The sequence below is a fragment of the Theobroma cacao genome, chromosome 2 (genome assembly GCF_000208745.1).
Source record: "Theobroma cacao cultivar B97-61/B2 chromosome 2, Criollo_cocoa_genome_V2, whole genome shotgun sequence".
Classification (NCBI taxonomy): Eukaryota; Viridiplantae; Streptophyta; class Magnoliopsida; order Malvales; family Malvaceae; genus Theobroma; species Theobroma cacao.
In genome coordinates, this window is record NC_030851.1 from 2,023,516 (window position 1) to 2,045,025 (window position 21,510).

General features: G+C 32.6%; 3 protein-coding genes across 8 annotated transcripts; 2 read left to right on the forward strand and 1 right to left on the reverse strand.

The window, feature by feature from the left end:
* On the forward strand, positions 5,990-7,366 carry LOC18607348 (putative elongation of fatty acids protein DDB_G0272012). The gene has a single exon (XM_007041457.2). The coding sequence runs from the start codon at positions 6,257-6,259 to the stop codon at positions 7,106-7,108; it is 852 nt and encodes a 283-aa protein (XP_007041519.2). The 5' UTR covers positions 5,990-6,256; the 3' UTR covers positions 7,109-7,366.
* LOC18607349 (pathogenesis-related protein 5) lies at positions 11,563-13,237 on the forward strand. The gene is made up of 3 exons (XM_007041458.2): positions 11,563-12,046; positions 12,159-12,831; positions 13,035-13,237. The coding sequence occupies exons 1-3, from the start codon at positions 11,995-11,997 to the stop codon at positions 13,171-13,173; spliced, it is 864 nt and encodes a 287-aa protein (XP_007041520.2). The 5' UTR covers positions 11,563-11,994; the 3' UTR covers positions 13,174-13,237.
* LOC18607350 lies at positions 12,901-21,492 on the reverse strand. 6 transcript variants are annotated; one of them, XM_018115681.1, is made up of 14 exons: positions 20,755-21,492; positions 20,138-20,366; positions 19,443-19,590; positions 18,843-18,950; positions 18,476-18,633; positions 17,831-17,996; positions 17,297-17,433; positions 16,175-16,862; positions 15,895-16,007; positions 15,158-15,413; positions 14,331-15,021; positions 13,986-14,215; positions 13,830-13,897; positions 12,901-13,279 (listed from the first exon to the last, which is right to left on the reverse strand). In XM_018115681.1, exons 1-11 carry the CDS (start codon positions 20,939-20,941, stop codon positions 14,728-14,730), a joined length of 2,484 nt encoding a protein of 827 aa, XP_017971170.1. In that variant the 5' UTR covers positions 20,942-21,492; the 3' UTR covers positions 12,901-13,279; positions 13,830-13,897; positions 13,986-14,215; positions 14,331-14,727. The 6 variants fall into 6 exon arrangements, with proteins under 6 accessions (XP_017971170.1, XP_017971166.1, XP_017971169.1 ...); XM_018115677.1 differs by having other exon boundaries at positions 13,240-13,279; positions 13,830-14,215; XM_018115680.1 differs by lacking the exon at positions 12,901-13,279 and having other exon boundaries at positions 13,569-13,897.

Here is a 21,510-nt window from a genome sequence, read left to right on the forward strand (position 1 = left end):
GCCCCCACTGATAAATTCATGCCATCTGTCCTCTCATGACTTGTCGCTTTTAGCGGCGTTTGAACGGTTAGTGCTCAAAACTAGCGGCATTGAAATAACGCTAAAAGCAATTAGAGAAAAGCAATCTAAACTGTGCTTCGAAACTTCGTGCGGCGTCTTTTTCATCATTAGGTTTAATATAATAAAATAACACATCTTTCTTATCAATCTTAAAAAAAAAAATGATTTAATTTTTTATTTAATTAAATAGTATAAATTATTACTAGTTTTTTTTAAAATATAAAATAAACTTTACCTTTATTTATTAATAACAAATCATTTTATGGTCAAAAGACAAAGTATACCATCAAATATAAATAAATCCTTTACTACCTATTGCTAGATTGTGAAAGAAAAAATGGACTAACTTGTTAATGGATTTGATAGCTGTGGCCCACGAGGCTTGAAATGTCTTTGTTTTCGTCCTGGAGTAAGACGAGACAGGTTGGCTTCTGGGCCGAGCTATGGGTCCGTAGCCCAAAACCCTAGCTTGTTAGCTTTACAAATTTGTTCTTTGATACCTTGGATAATTATTTGAATTTCGTAATTGAGTATAATTAAGAATTTATATCAAATACATCGTTAGTATATAGTATTCATATATTATTAATAAATGAAATATTATTATTTTGTTAATAAATCAAATTTATATATTTATAAAGTGACATCTTTTGATTCGTCGATAATATATAAATATTATAAAATGATAGTGTATTAAATATAAATTTAATAATTAAATCGTACTTTCAAAACAAATATTTCATGTACCCAAAAAAAAAAAGGAAAATTTTTTAGTATAGATGCATCACATCATAATAACATGTAATTCAACTTCACTTGAAGATTTGTTTTTGCCTTTCTCACATGTCCATTGCATTGTTATTATAATTGTAATTATTATTATAAAATTTTTAATTTGGCCCACTGAAAGAAGATATATCCTCGAGTTAGCTTTCTGTATTCAATTTTTTATCTAATTGAAATAAAAGATATTCGAATCATATTTTTTAAGTAAAAGATCATGCACTAATTAATGAATCAAAAGCTCAAATGTAAGTCTTGTACCCAATTGAATCATTAAGAGTTAATAAGGTTGCCGAAGAAGGCAGAAGTCTGTAGGGTCTGCCTAGCTGTTTCTACGTTTCTCCAGGTTTTTGGGTTTCCCCTGCCAGTCATTGCTAACAGCTTTAGTAGATAAGCTATCATAACTGATGAACATTCAAGATCTACTCAATCTATTTGTACCATTTCTCCATCTGTAACGACATAAACTTTTCAATACTTCTTTCTTTTTCATCGGCCACTTGTTAGAATTTGAAATCAATTGACGATAATTATAGAGATTTTTATTATATTTAAGTTTGCATAATACTGTTAATTTAAGAGACATTGAATTTCTTTTCTAATTATCATTTCAATTTGTTACATCCGATTCCGCTTTCCAAATTGTAATTCTCAAATTTTTTGAGATTAAAAATATTGTAATTATCAAATGAAATAAGAAAGAATTAAATATAATTAACACTTTAATTTTATGAGTACTAGAGTTATACATGGAATGTTTATTGTAAAAAAAAAATACATGGTGCCATATAAAAAAATATTAAACAGCAAAAAATGTAAGAAAAAATGTAGAAAACAAGTTTTTAATTTTATTTTTCATATATATATATACATATTTAAAATTTTAATTTATTAATTAATAAATACNATATATAATATTTACTAAAGTAAATTAATTGTTTTTATTTATATATATATATATATATATATATGTGTGTGTGAAGCAATCGTCTTCAAGTTTATAAATGAAACGTAGAAAGGGAAGTGCATGAGACAGACCTTGACACGTGGTCACGTATAATTCTCGCATGCCTCTCTGACCTAGACTTCATTGCTTGTCTATTTACAGTACTGAGTAATAATTTCATCTAAAATGCTTTAATTGTTGAAAATACGCGTTGCAAATGGACGCATGGAGATTGAAATACCTATCAATTTTAATTAATGATCCAACTCAGATTTGACTGAGATGGTTGGTATTGCTTTCATTGGAGATAAAACCTTACAAGGATCATATAAAAACAAAATTACTACTCTTAATCTTAAGAATCCCTTTTCGATTTTTTCGAAAATTAAGATAAAATAATTAATATATGATCTTTCACTCGAAAAAATAAAATTAATTTTTTAAAAAAATAATAAAAAATATGAAAGAAAATTAATTATATCACCTATCGATAAATCATTGACGAATAAGAATCGATCTCGACTAAACTAAACATTAACAAATTTGTTGAGTTATCGATGGAATAAGTTATGAGTGATAAAATATTCTTCTACACCAACTTATTATAAAATCTTTGATTATTGACAAAAAAATTCAACGGTAAAACCCTTCATTTTAATAGTGTATCAAGAGAATTAAAGAAGTATCGGGAGAGTATTGGGGGCGAAAAAGCAATAAAAGAGGCAAAGAGAATGGGATCACGCACGGTGAGAGAAAAATGGGGTGGTGTCCTACTAATAATAAAATCATATTTAAAACCTAATTAAAGAAGACCGTTGGGGCAATAACTATGCCCTCAACAATATAGTGTTTTTTGAATGGGACGATCCCACGAAAGAGATGTTGCCCCGTGTCCTGTCTGAATCTCCATGTTGCCTGTCGGTCGTAGTTCCTAACTTTTTCCCTACTTCGTACAATTAGGGGTGAGTAATAGGTGGATTGAGTAGTTTGGTCTATTACTTTTAAGGATCAAATAGACTAATCATTTTTAAAAAATTGATCAAAATCAATCAAATATAATAAAAGGCTAAATCGACTAAATATAGAATTGATCTGATGGGTTAGGTTTTGAACTAATAGATTAAAATTTTATCATATTTTTTTTACAAATTATAATATTAAAATTTATAAACTTTATCTATAATTATATATATGAAATTAATGACATAACTTATATATTATAATGTTTTATATCAAAATTTGTATAAATAATAATTAATTATAAACAATATGTTATAAAATCTAAGGTGATAGCTAATAAGCTTATTAAGCGTATTCATATAAATAAAGTTTATTATAAGATATAGTAATATTTATATATAAATTAAATATATGTATATATATTACATTATTAAATATATATAAAATTAATGATACAAATTATATATTAAAATGTTTTATATAATCATATAAATAAAGACTATTATAAGTTATAGTAATATTTATGTATAAATTAAATATATGTATATATAATATATGACTTTATTATATATATAATTAATGACATAATTTATATGTTATAATGTTTTATATCAAAGTTTGTATAAATAATAACTAATTGTAAACAATATGCTATAAAATCTAAAGTGATAACTAATAGAGTTATTATATATAATTATATAAATAAAGTTTATTATAAATTATAGTCATGTTTATGTATATGTATATATAATATATTTATACAAGTATATACTATTTTATATTACGAAACATTACTAAGGTGTAATAATTATAATATATTAATATGTAAGATATTTACTATCATATATTATAATATTAACATAAAACTTATATCATTTAAAATATATAACTTGTAATTTCATATTAATACAGATTTATAAATAAATAAATAAATAAAATTAATATTAAATTACTATGATTATGATTTATATCCATGCGTACAATACCCTAATATATTTTAAATATATTGTTAATTAAGTTTACTATCAATTCTTTTTAATATGTAAAAAAATATTATATATATGACTATATATAAATATATAAAAAATTAGTTTGGTTTTTTGGATAGATTGGTTCAAAAATTTTAAAATCGAGAACCGATAAAAAAAACCAATTGGATCAAATATTTTGGACCAATTGATCCAATGAACCAATTAGACCGAACTATTTTACTCAAATCGCATTTGGTTTGAGTGGGTAATTGGTCTGGATTGGTTTTGCTTACCCTTATGTATAATTTTTCATTCCATTCCCTCGTATTTTTAAGTTTGTTCTTTATATAAAAAAATTGTATTATTGTATACATTATTTAACCCTGCGTACTATTTCTTATTCTAATTATTTTGTCCAACTTTGTTACTATAAGTTTTGATATCGATATTAATTAAGGTTTACATGACAAGAACACTTTATATTATCTGATCTGATTAAATAAGATTAAAATATATTATAATCAAATTCAAGTAAAGTTTAATAGTAATATTACCATCTGTAACGAGTTCGAGTGATGATTATTCGATATGAATAATTGATTCTCATTATAAATAATAATTTTAGTTTTATATATTATTTTTCTATTTGTACATTATGTATAATCAATGTAATATACTTACGAAAATTCATTAAATATTTTAAATATGATTTTGAAATTTAATTTATTTTTTTTAATTAATTTTCATTTATAATATATATAAATTGATTTTAAATTTACATTTATTTCGAATTTGAATTCGAGTTCAAGTTTTTTACAAGTATCAAAATCAAATTCCAGTTTTAAGTATTGATTTTTAATTGTATTCGAGTAAGGTATTAACAATTAAATTTTAATTAAGTTCAAATTCGAATATCTCAAAGTTAACTAATATCTTACTCACTGTTATTCTTATTTATTTAAGTTGCTAAAAAAAATGTATATTAACAAAAATTACTAACAAATTATCTGTCAACAACTACATTTAATTTAACAATATTTACTATGAAAAAAATTTTGATCAGTGATAAAATAATAAAAAAAGTAAATGTTTTCTTTGTTCTTATAACATTCTGATCCGAGGGATATCCCAACTGCTACCAGTACTTATTGCTCCTCGTCTTTCGTTTGATACATGATAATATGATGTATCAATAATTAGAGTATCGTGAGCAAATGGGCAATGGCAATAATTCATTTCCTCTACTTTCTTCCATAAGTATTAGTTTACTCTTACTTTTCGAGTGCTCATCGTCTCCAGCTGCTTGATAGCTTCTCATCTATAGCAGAATTAAATGCCAATTTGCAGATTGTCTGTAGTCCTTTCGCTTCGGTCTAAGGTTTTTATGTATGTACATACACACACATATATATTATATATAAAATCGTAAAGTATAATAAAAATATAAATTAGTTAGACTGCATTTAGTATAGTACAGAGATTGGAATATTTAGTTGTTTTTTTTTTAATTTGTTTAAAGGAGATGATAAAGACTGTAAAAATATTTTGACCCGGAGTTTTCGAAGATATAGTTTTTATCTTAAATTTTGTGTGATTTACTTACATTGTTATTATTTTTGTCTTCAAATTTTGAATTATATCTATACCCTCATATTTATAAAGCATGATATTTGAAGTGCTTATTGTAAAGCATAATAAAAATATAAAATCAATTCGATTACACTAAGTATGGTACAATGTATCAACAAGTTACTTTATTTGAAATGCTTATTAATTTGATAAGATGGGTTTGGTTAGGTATGAGCATTTGAATGAATTAATTTAGTTGGTTTAGGAAAATGATGTGATAGAGAGTGCAAAATATAGTGATTGGTAACTAAATTTCGAGATAAGATATATATATATATATATTGTCTTAAATTTAATGTTTTTTATATTAAATAAGTACATTTTTTTCATGTGTTTTTATCAAGATTTCAAGAGGAAACAAATTAAATTCAGACACCCAACATTACAAACATTAGAAATTAAAGGTATCTATCTAGGTATCATTTTGATTTTGGCAGTTGGGAAGTTCAATCTGACATGTCTTCCAATTGTGAGATGAAATGAAGAAACAGAGTTAGAAAAAACAGTTTAATGGGGAAGAGATAGAAGATACGGAAATAGTGATATGCTAGTCTGACTGGTGGGTTTCGCCATAAAAATTCATGACTAACACCAAAAATATAAAAGGGCAACAGATGTCAGGGGTGGTGAAATTCATTGGTGAGGACCATAAATGAAAAATAAAACATGCAAGTACAGTAGAATGACGTGGGACTGATTGATGATCCAAAAGCCAGCTATGATGTGAAAAAAAAAAAACCCAGAAAAATTTCAAAGTAACTTTCAGTGCTTAAAAAACCAATGCCCGCAAGCTTTGTCTCACGCCCATTTCTCTTCCAAGTCACAAATATTCTCTTCCTCTCTCTCTGTATCATTCTTGCAGCTAACCACCAGCAGCACCTCAAAGGATAGTTGCAAAGAGGAAGAGATGGAGCTTCCCTTCTTCCCAACCCTCTACTCAACCGTTAAAGGCTTGGTAGTGAGACAACCTTTTTTCCCGACCCTGGAAGATTGGCTAGTGAATCACCCGAAAATCCTTGAGTTTTCATGGAACCAAGGCCAAACTCCAGGCTCCTCCCAGCGCTTCCTCACCCTCACTGTCTTGTCCTACATCTCCTTCACGTTCATTCTCTCCCAAGTGTCTCGCCCTTCCCTCGCACGTCCGGTCCTGAAATCGATCTCAGCACTCCACAACATGTTCCTCCTCGTCCTCTCCTTCGTCATGGCCCTTGGTTGCCTCGTTTCCATCTTCTCCCAGGTGCCTAACTTTAATACTCTCGTCTGCCTCCCTAAGCGCACATCGCCATCGGGACCCCTCTTTTTCTGGGCCTACATCTTCTACCTCTCCAAGATTGTTGAATTCATGGATACCCTTTTGATCATCCTCAGCAACTCCATGAAAAGACTGTCGTTTCTTCACGTGTACCACCACTCCATGGTCGTAATCATGTGTTACATGTGCTTAGAAAGTGCTCAATCTTCCTTCTCCATGGTGCTTGTTACCAACTGCGTGGTGCATATCGTAATGTACACCTACTACTTGATGTGCACCCTCGGGATGCGCCCCAAGTGGAAGAAAGCGGTGACTGATTTCCAGCTTCTGCAGTTCTGGGCAAGCTTTCTGATCATGGCCATGCTTGTCTTCTACCACTTCACCGGGTCAGGGTGCTCCGGTATTTTGAGCTGGTTCTTCAATGCATTCTTCATCATTTCTCTCCTGTTCTTGTTCTCAGACTTCCATGCTAAGAGTTACTCATCCCCTAAGGTTAAGGGTAACTAATTCATTAGGATTAAAACAAAATTGCCCATTTCTTTTCCATTTTTATACTTTATTTTTCAGGGTTCTTTAGTTCATGAAAAACAAATATGCACATTGCCAAAGTGCACTATCTACTTCTACGACTTCAATTGTTCATCATGTATCTTAATTAGCAGCATTACTTTGTATCACTGTTCTTCAATTCAAGAGTTAGATTATTTACTACTAATTAAACTTCGAAAAATTATTGGATTATATGCATTTTCATGTTCATTATCATCACTGTAATTTTCGTTTTTGCCTTTTGTGGTTATCACTGAACTAGTACAGGCTTTGTAAGTGATTGAACCATGCATGTTCATGTGTACATTTATCAAAGGGAAGATACTGCAAAACCGAAACTCGAGTTGTCAAGTTCATACCAGTCTTCTTCTCTCACCAGAAAACCGGAAATTAAGTTGCCGTTGCCATCTCCATTAAATACAAAGCAGGTGAGTAAATAAATTTGTCAGGAACTTGTTTCCTATAGGACAAAACAGTAGCCCCTTAGATCGTTGCATGGTATTTAAGCTATAGATTCAAGTCACTTTCAAATATTTTAGCTTTGAAAAGGATTTGTAATTGTAATTATTTAGTGGCTATGATTTTGATATATCTTTAATATGAATTCGTAAATGGTTAGTAGTTGTGATTTTGATATATCATCAATATGAAATTACGCAATTTTAATTGTTGAGTCAACTGTTTAAGGAATGAAAGATGAACTCTTTCCTAAAGTCGAAAATTGTCGTACATATATAAGAATATTTTTGTTTCCAATTTTCCACTTATATTAAAGTTGGTTCAAAGTCAAATACAAACCCAAAAAGAAAAAAATTGAATGATGAGCAGTGTGCTGATCATAAATCTTCCATGATGGGCTTGAACCGGTGCCTACTTCCAGATGAAATGGACGTGACCTTGGGCATGGAAAATTGAGCCAATCCCACTTTTTTTTTTTCTCTCTTTTTCCAATCTAAAACAAAAGGTTGAAGCATGGTAAGAACTTGCTGTAGTAACTATTTTCGTGTGTAACCTCAACCAACCTAGCTATAAACTCTATGTACTTCTTTGTATTATGAGTTATGTTAATTGCCTTAATTATTCAACCATTTTTCAAATTCATTCAGCCTAATTTTTGTTTTTCTATCCACTTTTCTTTTAATTGTAAGACCCAAATTTTTTTTAAATAAAATAGAAGTACAAGTATGTTGAAGCATTTTTAATTTAAAGGAGTTTCACTATGAATTTTTATGAGGTTTTTAGGCTCTCTCTCCACTTGCTTTGGTCTCATTTCATCAAAGCTTTAAATGATCAAATTGGATTTTGATGGCAAGAAAGATTTTTCTTTTATAATAATTGAAAGAAAACATTTAAACTCCTGCCAGCCACTTAGACCTAAATTAATGTCCATATTTGTTTGGATAGAATCAGTAATGTCTTGCCCAATTAATACTTGAGTGCCTATAACAAATTTTGATCCAACATCTACAGAGTAATTTTTTTTTGAAAATATAGAGTAATTAATTATGTGTATCTTTGCTTCTTACTTTATGTTTATAGACTTCCTATACTTGAATTCTCTCTTTTCTTGTCTTAATCTGAGATTGTTTGCAGTGGTAAACGTAAGATTTTTCATGAGGAGTTGTTCCAGAGTAATCAATTACAGGTTACTTGATTTGATTAAGGGTGATGAAATTGCATATCCCAAAATTTATACATATAATAACAAAAAAAATTAATAACTAAAGGGTACTACCTTCAGTCTGCCTTGGTTGTTTGGTATAGGTGATATGAGTATCATTTATTCCCCTTTGATTAATATATTATTTTGCATTTAAATGAATCAAACAAACATTTTAAAGAAAAAGGGTTTTATGAATAATAATCTAATTAAAAATTTTGTTTTTGAATTAGTAGAAGCGGAGATTCGAATTTTATTTTTTAAATAGAAGAATTATACAAAATCACCGAATCAAATATCCGAATATAGATTAATATTTTTTGTATAAAACTTTCAATATAATTGATATAATTTTAGTTTCAAGAATTTAATATGCTGTAAGTTATTCAAATTAAAAGAGACATATATACAAGCAGTGAAAATTAATTTCTTGTCCTAAAGTCTTCAATCAGTTCGACCCAAATTTAATTCTTCTTTAGCAAACCATTTAATTATTCGTAGTTGAGGTGTCAGCTACCTCCAACAACACCGCTACCAGCTGGTACTTTCGTTTACACAATAATAATAATAATACCCTTAGCCTGATCAAGCCTACATCATAGAGCCTGGTCCAAGGACAATTGATGCCTCAATATCCAAGCCGCATTCTTCTTCTGTAATCTTGGTCCTTTTACATACACTATTTTACGTCAAAATATAATAAATGTGACCAGTATAAAATTTAAAATTTTTTTAATGGGTTTGTCGTTCATGTATTATAATAAATTTTATTTCGGATTGCATATTTTTCAAATGTATTATTAAAAATATTTTTGATAACACTTTAGGAATGTACATGTTACATCATGTTTTAGATTAGATTGCACTATGTAAATTAATTTTTAACAGGATTATAAATAAAATGTAATTATAAAACCATATATACTAATAAAGATCGTTTTTCTAATATTGTTCTTAAATGAGAAAAAAATATAATTAAAAATATAAATAATTTACACTTTTTAATATTTCACTGCACAAAATGATATGTTGTCTAAAAAAATTATAATTAAAATATGAATTTGTTGTACTGACAGGAATTACATTCTTTTGTCGTGTTAAACGAGAAAAAGAAAAAAATAGTTGACTTTTTAGAAAAGTGGATAAACCAAGCATGATTTAAGAAGTATATACATTTACTGCACATTAAATTCTTGAAAATCAGGTTGGTGAATATAATAGTAATACTACTATTACCTTATATAAAGGTTGGGATGGTTAGTTGGGGATTGATACTATGAGCCCATCCAACTCAAGGAATTTATTTATATTTTCACAAATTAATTAATGCTTTAATTCAGTATTTTTTTTACAACTATATATTAAGAAAACCCTAATAAAAAAATTTTGAATTTAGATCATGTAAATCAAAGTTGATGCACATTGCAAACTTTGTAAAAGGTAAACCAAATTGAAATATTCTTATGGGTTATGTTCATGCTGGAAAAACCTGAGACAGTATTACATAAAAGTGTCCAATATAAATTGGATAAAGATTACTATTATTTGAAATATATTAATGATGATAGACACCTGAAACCCTAATTTATATGAGTATTGGATAAGTTGGATGAAGGGTCGATTTTAAAGAGAGCTGCTGTCACTAGCTAGCTAGCATTACACCCTCTGCTAGCCATTAAAGCCTGATAGCTAACTTATATTACAACAAATTTGAATTAAAAGGTCAAACATTTCTCAAATGTGTTATTAAAAATATTTTTGGTAAATTTTTTACAATATTTTTACAGGTTTCATTATAATATATAAATTTTTAGTAATATTATGAATAAAATGTAGTTATAAGAATTCCTATTTGAGTTGTTGATCTTTGCTATTTTACCTGTTTCCATTTCAGCACCAGCCAACCGTCAAGCAGTAATGGCAATTAATTAATTTTTTGTAAACCCAAATGGGAAATTAAAGTTTGAGTTCCCACTTCCTCCATTTCACATCTTTATCTGAGCAAATAGTGAGCAAATGGTACAATAGGTCTTAGCGTTGTTGAATAATTGCCTCCCCACCCAACTTTGGGAGGCTCTTAATTGGGTTTTGGATATTGAATTGTCCCTACTAATTGATGAGAGGAGCCAGCTAAAACATCAATTTTTCTTGATATGTATGGGAAGAGAACTGATTTTCCTTTTAATTGTGCAAACATTCATGGGTTTGGACAAGTAGAAGCTATTGCTTTCTACTGACGAGGAGACACCCAAAGAACACTGTTTATCTTTATGCTCAGATGCTTTGTCATTTGAGTGAAGATCACATTCAATTCTATCTTTTTTTTTTCTTTTGGGTTTACATACATTCAATTCAATCTTGGAACATGTCTGTTCACTCAAAATCAGTTCCAGGTTGTTTTTCTTCAATGGAGAAAAAGGGGTCGTCTTTTTCTCTCATAAGAAATCCAGGACCACCTAGCTAGATTCATTACTGGTAGAAGTGGCAATATTGGGTTTTGCTTGGTTCACTTACCGATGTAGGGTTGAAATCTCAAATTGGAAAGAAAGAAGAAAAGGGTAGATTACTGTCAAACATGTGCTGAGACCAGTGCCCATATTGTAGTGTTCAGGCTTTAAATGGAACACTGAGATCCAAGTCGAGTTTGAACTATATTTTCTGTAACTCTTTGGAAATGGGTGCAAATCTTGGGTTCTCAATCTGGGGGCAGCCCCTTCTAAATTAGTAATGGCTATTTGCAAAGGTAACAATTTGACTTTAAGTTGCAAGTTTTCTGTTAAATTTGAGCCTGAGAATATCACAGATATACCAAAAGAAGTTGCAATCTGATCATGTCATCATTAGCAACTGTGCTGGGGATAATCCAGGCTGGAGTCTGGTTATGGAATCCCTTCATTGAAAAGCTGGATGGTAAAAAAATTGAAAGAATACCTCCAAGATTTGATACATGAAAAAGAGCCCCAAAAAATAAAATTTAGTACAATGTAATGTAATCGAGGCAAGGTATCAATTGGTGAGGGAACTAAGCAAGGATCAGTCTTTTTGGTCTGTCACTGCTTCTTGATTCACTAACTTCCACACGTATTCTCCCCGTCAACTTTATCTCCCTATGCTCATTTATAAACAATGCACATCAATCTTCCATGGCTGTCTCCAAGTGCCCCCTGGCATATTGGTGTAGGAGATGGCTCACAATGTTAGTTTACTTTTCTGCATCTTCGTTTTCCTCGCATCAGGTAAATTTCTCTTCATGCCAGTTCTGTTTTCGCCAACGGATACTCTTACATATATATATATATATATATAAAGCACATGGTTTCTATTTTAACTTACATTTATATTTGGCAGGTGCAAAAATGTATGCAAATGCCAAAAATTTTACTCTTGTGAACCAGTGCAAAGAGACAATATGGCCTGCAACAATCACAGATGGATCAGGCAACTTCCATGGTGAAGACTTTAAATTGGAACCAGGCCAAACCGCCATCTACAATGCCTCGGACACGTGGAGTGGCCGCATATGGGGTCGGACAGGTTGCAAATTTGATACTAAAACTGGCGATGGGACATGCCAAACAGGCAGCTGTGGCACCTCCATTAATTGCACGAGTGCCGGGAGCCTGCCTGTTTCCATAGCCGAATTCACTCTCGGTGATACTGATTTTTATGATGTTAGCCTCGTGGATGGGTTCAATTTGCCCATTGTGATCAAGCCTGGTGGCGGTAAAGGCAATTGCAGCACTGCTGGTTGTGATGGGGACTTGAGGCAGAATTGCTCATCAGATCTTGCGGTGAAAAATAATGGCAACGTTGTTGGTTGCAGGAGTGCATGTGATGCCTTCAACAAGGATGAGTATTGTTGTCGTGGGACATATGGCGACCCTGTATCGTGTTTGCCTACAAACTATTCCAAGAGTTTCAAACAAGTATGCCCTGCAGCATCTAGCTATGCCTACGATAACCGTGTCAGCATCATAACTTGCTCTGCATCAGATTACTTGGTGGCTTTCTGTGCATTAAGGTAAAGCTAGCTAACCTTCAAAAATGCATATATAATATGGACTCATAATAGGGTGTCGGCACGTGTATGTTGTCTATATAAATAGTGAATTATTCAAGAAGTGTCGGATACAGATACCTGAAAAGTCTGTCTGTGTAACATAAATTGGTATAAGGGTATTTTTTGGGTTATTATGCTCACTGATGTGTTGGTGCTGAATCCAGGAACAGTACAATTTGCTCCTATCAGAATCAGAAGTTTGTTTGCAGTACTACATCAGAGGGCTTCAAGGCATTCTCTCAAAGCTGGAGGATTGTGATGCTGGCATTCCCATTGGTTTCCATTTTACAAATTTTGCTCTAGCAAAATCCTGCACAGCTGTTCATCATTTTGAAATCTAAAAAAGGGATGTTATGCTTTGTTTTTTTTTTCTTCCTTTTCGTCTGGATTCTTTTGGAAAGCTGGAAACCTGGAACAGAAAAATTGGGTTTTACCTGTATGATTGCCAACAACTATGTATCCCCCAGGGCAGTCCATGCTGATATTTTCATTAAATTCGTAACCAGATTTTCACAGTACATACACATTTAGAGATGCTTAATACTCAAAAAAAAAAAAGTTTATTAAACAGAGATGGCTTGTTTCACATAAAAGGCAATGAGAAAATGAAAATGAATCATGACATTCAACCCCAATTCATAATGATGGATGGCTTCAGCAACCTTATCCCTTACCATATTTAAAAAAAAAGCCCAAGATTAATAAAAAGAAAAATCCAACTCCAAATAAGCAACTTTGTTCTAATTAGAAATCCAGAAAAAAGAACACAAGAAATCACTCACACCAAGGATATTATCTAGGAACTTGTTTCAAACGTGGGGCAATGCTTCCTTTCAAAATCACCCAGTAATGGCGTGTACCATCGTGCCTACTGGTGATTTTTTTTTTTTTTACGCAGGTAAGGTGTCAATTCAATGTGTTTATAGACGTTCGGCAAGAATATTCTAGGCATGGCTTACCAATCATTTCACTGGTCAAATCTCCATCATTTGATTAAAACCCAGGACTTCCGAACAAACAACAATATCTGTCATAAAAGCAATAACAAAGAAGTGACATCCAGCAATAAGGCTCCAGAGATTGGTTTGATTTGATCCATTTTCTTTATCATGCACCTTCAAAGAAGAAAGGGTCATTTTTAGCAAGTTATGATCCCTACTAATATGTTGGTGCTGAATCCGGGAACCAAACAATTTGCTCCTTTCACGATCAGAGGACTTCAAAGCACCTTTGATTTCCACTTTACAGATGTAGGAAATCCTGTACAGGGTGTATCAGTTTGAAATCTAAAAGGATGCTATGTTTTATTCTCTTCTTTTTCTTCTGGATTCTTTCAGTACACAACCTGTTGGAGGACATATAAGCTGCTATCAATGGATCAAAGTAAGAAGGAAGACTAAAATATCTGTCAGATAGAAACCAGGAAGAAACGGAAAAGGACAAGGGTAGTTAAGTTTTACCTGGATGAATGATGTACAGTCCAAGCTAATATTTTTTTATGTAATTCAGTATAAGCTTCACCAGAAGTTTAGGTCAACCTTAAATAAAATCCACATAGCTTGATGAAGTTGCTAAGAACAGTGACATGTATGAAATTTCCAATAAATATGGCATACTTCCCCATCCCTTTGAAAAATGTGCTTCAGAACAGAAGGGTCCAGGCCCATAACTAACTCGAACAATCATCTGACTATAATTTATATGGCCAAGAGCAAGAAATAAATTGCCACATGTCAGTGCAGTGAGGTCCATACAAAAATGGAGGAAGAAATTCAATGCAATTTGCCTTTTTGTATGCCATATAGGAAATGATTTTTCACTACAAAATTACAGCATATGCGTATGTCCAAAAACTATCTAGGCCTCTGACTGCTCTGCCTTCTTTCTAATTGCCTTTTTATCCGATTGGCTTCTTTGATTCACTGATCTGGACTCCTCACCTTCAAATGGTAATACAATTACAGGGGCTGCAGGCACAGTGTCCCAACGCTCCTTCAGGAAACTTATGAATCTCCTAACCATCTCCCTCCTGAATTCAAGCTCTCGAGTGAAGAGATCGCATAGAAGAAAGGCAAGAACATACTTGAAAGGGACAACAAGAAGAATGGTTGCAGATGATAACAACACCAGTGCGACCTCAGTTGTTATCTGCTAAAATGTTTAAATGAGTATAGTTTAATTTATTTTAGCACCAAACAGAATTTAAATTTTCTGAAGCACTGTAAAATCAAATGTTCTTATAATACTCGTGCTCTTTGCAAGTCCCTCATAAATCATGACATCATACCTGAGGCTGACCTGCAAGGAGAATCGTACGTAATTTCAGGAGGGTAACATTCAGATTCTGGAGATAGTTTTCCACGTCACGCATAGCATCTTTTACAGCTATAATTTTTTGAATGGTATTTGAAGGTGGCTGATCACAGATAGTGACTTTTCCGAAAGATCTACCCAGGCGACCTTGCTCCTTGAGCCCCTTAAGCGTTAGCATGCTAGTGGCTAAGACAAGCAATACCATGGGAAACATATATGACAGCAGATTTCTAGCAAGTAAATGTTCAACACATTAGCTTAGTGTGTTAACATGGAGTGCGAGAGTAAAAAACAACAAAAATTCATTCAAATAAAAGCCAACAGAGCTATTAGGTAAAAGTGGGTTTCAAGCAACAAGCCAAAGTCTTTTACATCTTTTGTTGCCAGTATAAGCACATTATATCACATCCCTTTCCTTTCTCCAAGAGCAAAAAGCTCAAAAGCAAGGAACATGTTTGCAAGTGATGATGAAAGCTTTTAAATGTTATGACTGAAATATAGAGCATAGCTGATGTGGTATCACACAAATTCAAAAAGTTAGACTAACAAGTTGATAATCATAAACTATTTATAATATCTCCGTTCTTAATGCATAAATTAATTGTCATCTTGCTCCTAACAATATACTTAGCCATTGAGAATGTTAGTGTTGCCTGTAAGGACTAAAACAAGTATTGTTTGCATAACAATAATTTAATGTAAAGTGTCCACCTGAAAATAATTGTATATGCAAATCCAAGAAAAGAGAGAGTCAGGTGTGGCTCCTCCCAGCGTCTAAGCCTTTCAAAATTCCTAGCTGTTATTGTCAAAGGAAGAATAAGTTCCTGCATAAAGGGAATGCCAAATCAGTTCAATCAGTTGGCATATAAGGTTTTACATATAAACTCAACAAATAACTAGTCACTGATGGTGTGATCAGAATCTTGCTGAAACAATAACTATACATACAAGGAGAAAAAGAAAACATATAAGCAATAAATAGATGCCAAACCTTGAAAAGGTCAATATTACTGGGTATCCCTTGAAGTGTCGCTGCGTCAATTGTGGCTTGAGTTTTTTCCACTGCCTGGTATTTTTGTTTGCAGATTGCTGCTGCCCTTTCTACTAGGGTCTCATCAGCCACAACAAGATTTTTATTTAACACTACTACTTGTCTAATTGGAGAATGCTTCCAAAAACCAATGGAAGCACTAGAACTCCAAGATGGAGATCTCATCCATTTCCGCAAGTAAACACTTCCATCAATGTCAAATACATGATCATTTACTTCATATACCTCTTCAGAAGGGCTTATTGCTTGAGCTCGTTGATACCCGGCATCTGTAAATTTTGCAACTAAAGGTCCACCCCAATAATTTAGAGCTAGAGCTTGGAAAACAACATCACCATAGGGTGCATTTTGCAAATAAGAGAACTGAACAAGTTTGATTGGATCATCCAACAACTTTCGCATAAACTGGAGAGCCTGAAGTCTAGCAATGCCATTAAGGGCACCCGTGATAGCCTTTTCCCACCCTTTGTGAGAACCGAATACTTGAAATAGTGATTGATCGTCATCATCTGGTCCATACTCACTAAGAAACTTGTGTAGGGTAATAATTTCACTGATAAAAGCATGCCAAACATCTCGTCTCAATTCACCTCCCAAGTCAACAAACTCCAGTACCCATGTCTGTGATCTGAGTAGAAGTTCAAAAAATTAATTAATTATTTATTTATTTAAAAGGAACTCTAATAGATAAAAGGATATTTACTACGCGACTAAAAAAACAATACTCAAAAGTACATCAAGTAATTGAGAATACAGAAAATTTATGATCCTTAGTCCCAACAAGTACATCTGGCACAAAAAAGATTATTGACAGATGTAAGCTTATAAACATAGAACTGCATGAGTAAAAGCTTAAATGCTTCATAACTCCAAAGTTTAGATCATCTAATTTTCTTCAGTGCTCATGTATGTAACCCTGCGTAATCTTTTCCTGTTCTAGATACACTAACCAAAAACGTGTGGTTTGTATCAGCTTAGTGCTTTTTGCTCATAATTTCCAATATAATACATAAAAAGAAGAAGAAATTCTTCCACCACCAAAACAAGATTGGAGAAGCTCACCCAGGACCAGATGAAACAGCTACTCCAGAGTCAAAAAGCCCTGAATTGAAAGGTCCAACTTTTACTTTCTTCACTTCCAATCCATGCCTGGTTAGATCAAGTCTTACTGCATCTTTTTGCCCTTGAAATCGAACTGCCTGCAACAACATGACAGTCACCAATAGGAAATGCAATTTTATGCCCAAGAATTGGAATAGTTCTAAAGTAAGATTCAATTGTTCCATCCTCATATCAAATATAAGGACCAGTCCAACAGATCATATAATCATTCTAAGTTTCCTCAAAAAATTGTTAAATTTTCAAACATTTCTACTTATCTTCATGACTGAAACAGGAAGCTGGATACTTGCACACCATTCTGCTTAGTATTTTAAAGATCCCCAGGTTATTTGCAGGAAGGAAAAATTGAAAAATTTTGCGAAAATGTCGATGCCTTTTATGAATTACCTCCACGAATCAAACTTATTAACTTATGAAAAAGGTATCAAAGGCTTCAAAAATAAAATTGATAAACAAGTTATGGACAATAAGTACCTCAAAATACAGCGCTTTATCTGTTAGAGTAAGTTTTCCTGGCCATGCCATGTTATTCTCCCATTTTAGAACAGGGCGCTTCCTGCTGGAACCAAGGCACAAGATCCTTTCCTCTGAGAGCTGAGGATATTCACGGACCTGATAAGATCTCCTTCCTTCATGCACTCTACACTAAAACCAGCAGGAATCAAGCTTACCAGAATGAATTCAAAGAGAATCGGTAAACAGAAGTGGACATTAACTAAAAGAAGAAGCACATTAAAAAGGATTCAAGGTCCACTGTTCAATACCCTTACACTTTTCAATGTAAGAGTTCAGAAGGACAAAAGAAAGGTGAAAAAAGATTGGAGAAGAAGAAAAGTGAAAGGGGTGGAAAGAGTTGAACTACTTGCACAAATGTAGGCCTGCACTTATGGAAAAGATCACACCAGCTCACTTAATATTGTTATTCTTAAGTTAGTACCGTAGGGTCTGTCTCTCTCCATCTCAATTCAAGAACATGCCCTTGTGGAAAGACATTAGAGCACTCAATAATATTTTTAGTATGGCAAGGTTGAGCTATTAAGGATTGTTTATCTACTATTAATTCACTTTATGATCACGAAAGTAATATAAAATGGTGGCCATATGAAATCAGAAGCTTACTTGAGAAGTTCATCAATATAAGTTAGCCACACTCTTAATGAGATGCCTTGTTCATTACTAGCAAGAGCTTTGAAAAGGTTGTGCACTGTAGGGCGATCAGCTAAACCAGAAATTGCTGGAGCAATACGAGAGAAAGCCTCTTCTCCCACCAGCTTTCCCTTCAATACCACCAAGAAAATAATTAATTTCACAGCTCATACTCTTGCAACTCCAGTTGGATGCAAATGCTAAGGCACTTTCTCTCTCTTTTTTTAAGAGGGGGGTTGCCCCCGAAATAACTTGCACCAGATTTAATCAAGTTTAAGCAACATATAATCAAAGGTAATATAATTTCAAAATACTTCAAAAGGTAATAAAAGAAAAGAACCTGAAAAAAAGCTTTTCTTGATGCATGGGCATTGAAATCATCTTCACTGCAGTAAGGATTCTCCCAAGCAAGCATTGTGATGAAAATTAGTTTCTGGAATGCAGGTTCCTGTAAAAATATCCAAATTATTTCCAGAGAACAGTTAATTAGGAACTTTATGACTCCCAAGACTTACAAATCTTCATTGAGAGAGAGAGAGAGAGAGAGAGAGAGAGATTTAAGCATACAGGATGATAGAACTGAGCGGGTTGTGATGCTAATTGTGGAACTCATGCAATTCATGGTAGAGAGGTAAAAGAAATGCCAATTGTACATTTATTTAAACAATTTGAAAATTATCAATTATCAAAACATGTTCTTTCTTGATTTTTCTTATTAGGTGTGGAACTGGAAGTGATTGTTGCAAAAGTCATACATTGATGACACACATGCAACCAGTAAGAAGCACAAGGAAATAAGTGGGAAATTACAGAAAAAGGCCATAAGCTCATATCTACTGGAATCTTAGATTCTTCGTTGAGCTGGACCATACAATCTTACGAAGAAAATATAAATCTAAAAAAGAACACAAATAGTTCACATAAAAATAGTTCTTCAGACCTTAAGGCAGGGATGGAGATCAGATGCATCCCTTGACAAGAACCTAAAGCAGCAATACTCCACCAAATTACGAGCATCATCATACACATGTTTAGGAACGAGAGCTTTAAATATCTTCTGCATTTTTTGCCCAGTCAATCCATTCATCCTGCAAACTTAACTTCCAAGAATCAAATCATAATCCAATCTAGAAACTCCTAATAGTAGATGAATCACTAATAATCATGAAAGAAAAGGGAAGAAAACTCCTCAATTAGAATTGTTGTCTGCCTTTATGAAGAACCGTAGAATAATAATTCAAACCCATAAAAAATGATAAAACCTTGATAACAGAATTTAACACAGTCTTAAGCTAATGAAAGAAAACATTCTTGGAACATGTATATGGGGTAACTCTGTTTGAATTAATTGAAAGCATAATGTCTTCTTTTTCTTTTGAAATATTTAATAGGCTAAAACCTCTTTTGTTTTAATAACTTTTCTGGGCAACATACTTAGTTTACCAAAACCAAACAATGATTACAGCAATAGCCTCAACTAAATCCTCCAACTGAGTTCACCATTCAACAACTACAGAGGTTGTTTTCTGGAAACCAGCCCCCTTTTTTCATGCAGAAATGTTGATTTTTTCACATACTCATACAACAAAATCTATAATTCACATGATTATTGAAACATGTAAAAGATAATTTCACCTGCTAAACTGCTCAATAGACACAATAGCAGCCAATGATAGGTTTCCATTGGGTGTACTACTAGGAATAGTCTGTTCTGCCAGAAAAATGTCCTCCATGGCTTGAGTGTCGATCTCATTTCCAGGATCAGGCTTTCCGCTGTGACCATTTTTTACTAGTGGCAAAGTTACCTCAGTCAAAAAATGTTGGGTCTTTGACAGCCATGAATTTATTCTTTCTTGCATAGCATCTGTCAACACAGAAAAAAAAGGTGCAAATACAGAACTAAGAATCAACAAAAAGAAGAAAATGACAACTTACAATATGTAAAGCATTCTGGGTTTTGCTAAAGACACTTGTTAAGATTACTTATATATATGGATACATTCAATGGATTGAGAATCATCGTATTAACGGTCAATTGCTGCTCTTAGGACACTTAAAAGTCAGCAAAACCCAAAAGTTTAGCCTTCTATGAATCACTGAGCCTAATCCTAGCCCGTCAACGTATCTCAATAGCAAAAATGTAGGACCTGACAACATAAACACGAAAAAACAAGAAACACAAAATAGTGCTTATAAAGTTTGATCTTCAACCAAAAAAGAAACAAATACTTAAAAGATAAATGTAAACATACTGGTATCAATGTCATTGAGCTTCCACCTATCCCCCTGAGCTCCCACAAGCTTGAATCTTAACTTGTGCCGCGAAGCAGAGTTTCTTGAGAAATATCCAAACTTGCAAACGTCTTTATTGCCAGAAATCAAAGAAGCCAACCCAAAATTCGATGCTTTGAAGTGGGTAACCATCAATTTTGCAACCATTTTTTTCTTTTCCTTTTTGGTGGGATTTCAAGACTCAAATTGAATCCATGAGAGTGGACTTAATCAAGCAACTAGTTAAAAATGATTTTATAAAGAAGGGAATTAAAAAATAAGGTCAAGGGGCGTTCCTTTCATTGGAGAGGACTTCACAGATTCAAGCAGCTGAGAAGAAAGAACAGTTTTCCAGATAAGAAGTGAATTATTTCTTTCCTTGGGTCTTTCTTTTTTTTTGGGTTTCAAAGATTCTTTCTTCAGGATTCAAGCTCTGAGACAGAAACACGTTAGAAATCAATGGAATGAAGAGTTGGAGAGAGAAGAAGACGACTAGAGACAGAGAGGCGTGACGGAGTGGCTTTCCAATTTGTTCTGCGTTAGGCAATTTGAGGACAAAGGAACATAGTGCAACGTGCTAGAAACTTCAAAAGATTTGCTCACATTTGCTAGCTGATGAGACCGAAACCCGACACACCCAAATTGTGTCCTGGAACCACCACCACCCCTTATATTTAGCACCCGTACTGTTCTGCCTTTTATGTTTTTTCTGCAAAATATTCTTCATTTATTTTCAC

Excerpts from the sequence above, each read along its gene's own strand:
- LOC18607348 (XM_007041457.2), top strand. The coding sequence starts at position 6,257 with ATGGAGCTTCCCTTCTTCCCAACCCTCTACTCAACCGTTAAAGGCTTG.
- LOC18607349 (XM_007041458.2), top strand. The coding sequence starts at position 11,995 with ATGGCTCACAATGTTAGTTTACTTTTCTGCATCTTCGTTTTCCTCGCA. Across the intron at positions 12,047-12,158 it reads CTTCGTTTTCCTCGCATCAG|GTGCAAAAATGTATGCAAAT; the intron begins GTAAATTTCTCT and ends TATATTTGGCAG. Across the intron at positions 12,832-13,034 it reads GTGGCTTTCTGTGCATTAAG|GAACAGTACAATTTGCTCCT; the intron begins GTAAAGCTAGCT and ends TGCTGAATCCAG.
- LOC18607350 (XM_018115681.1), bottom strand. The coding sequence starts at position 20,941 with ATGGTTGCAAAATTGATGGTTACCCACTTCAAAGCATCGAATTTTGGG. Across the intron at positions 20,367-20,754 it reads GCTCAATGACATTGATACCA|ATGCTATGCAAGAAAGAATA; the intron begins GTATGTTTACAT and ends CTGTGTTGACAG. Across the intron at positions 16,008-16,174 it reads GTAATATTGACCTTTTCAAG|GAACTTATTCTTCCTTTGAC; the intron begins GTTTGGCATCTA and ends CCCTTTATGCAG.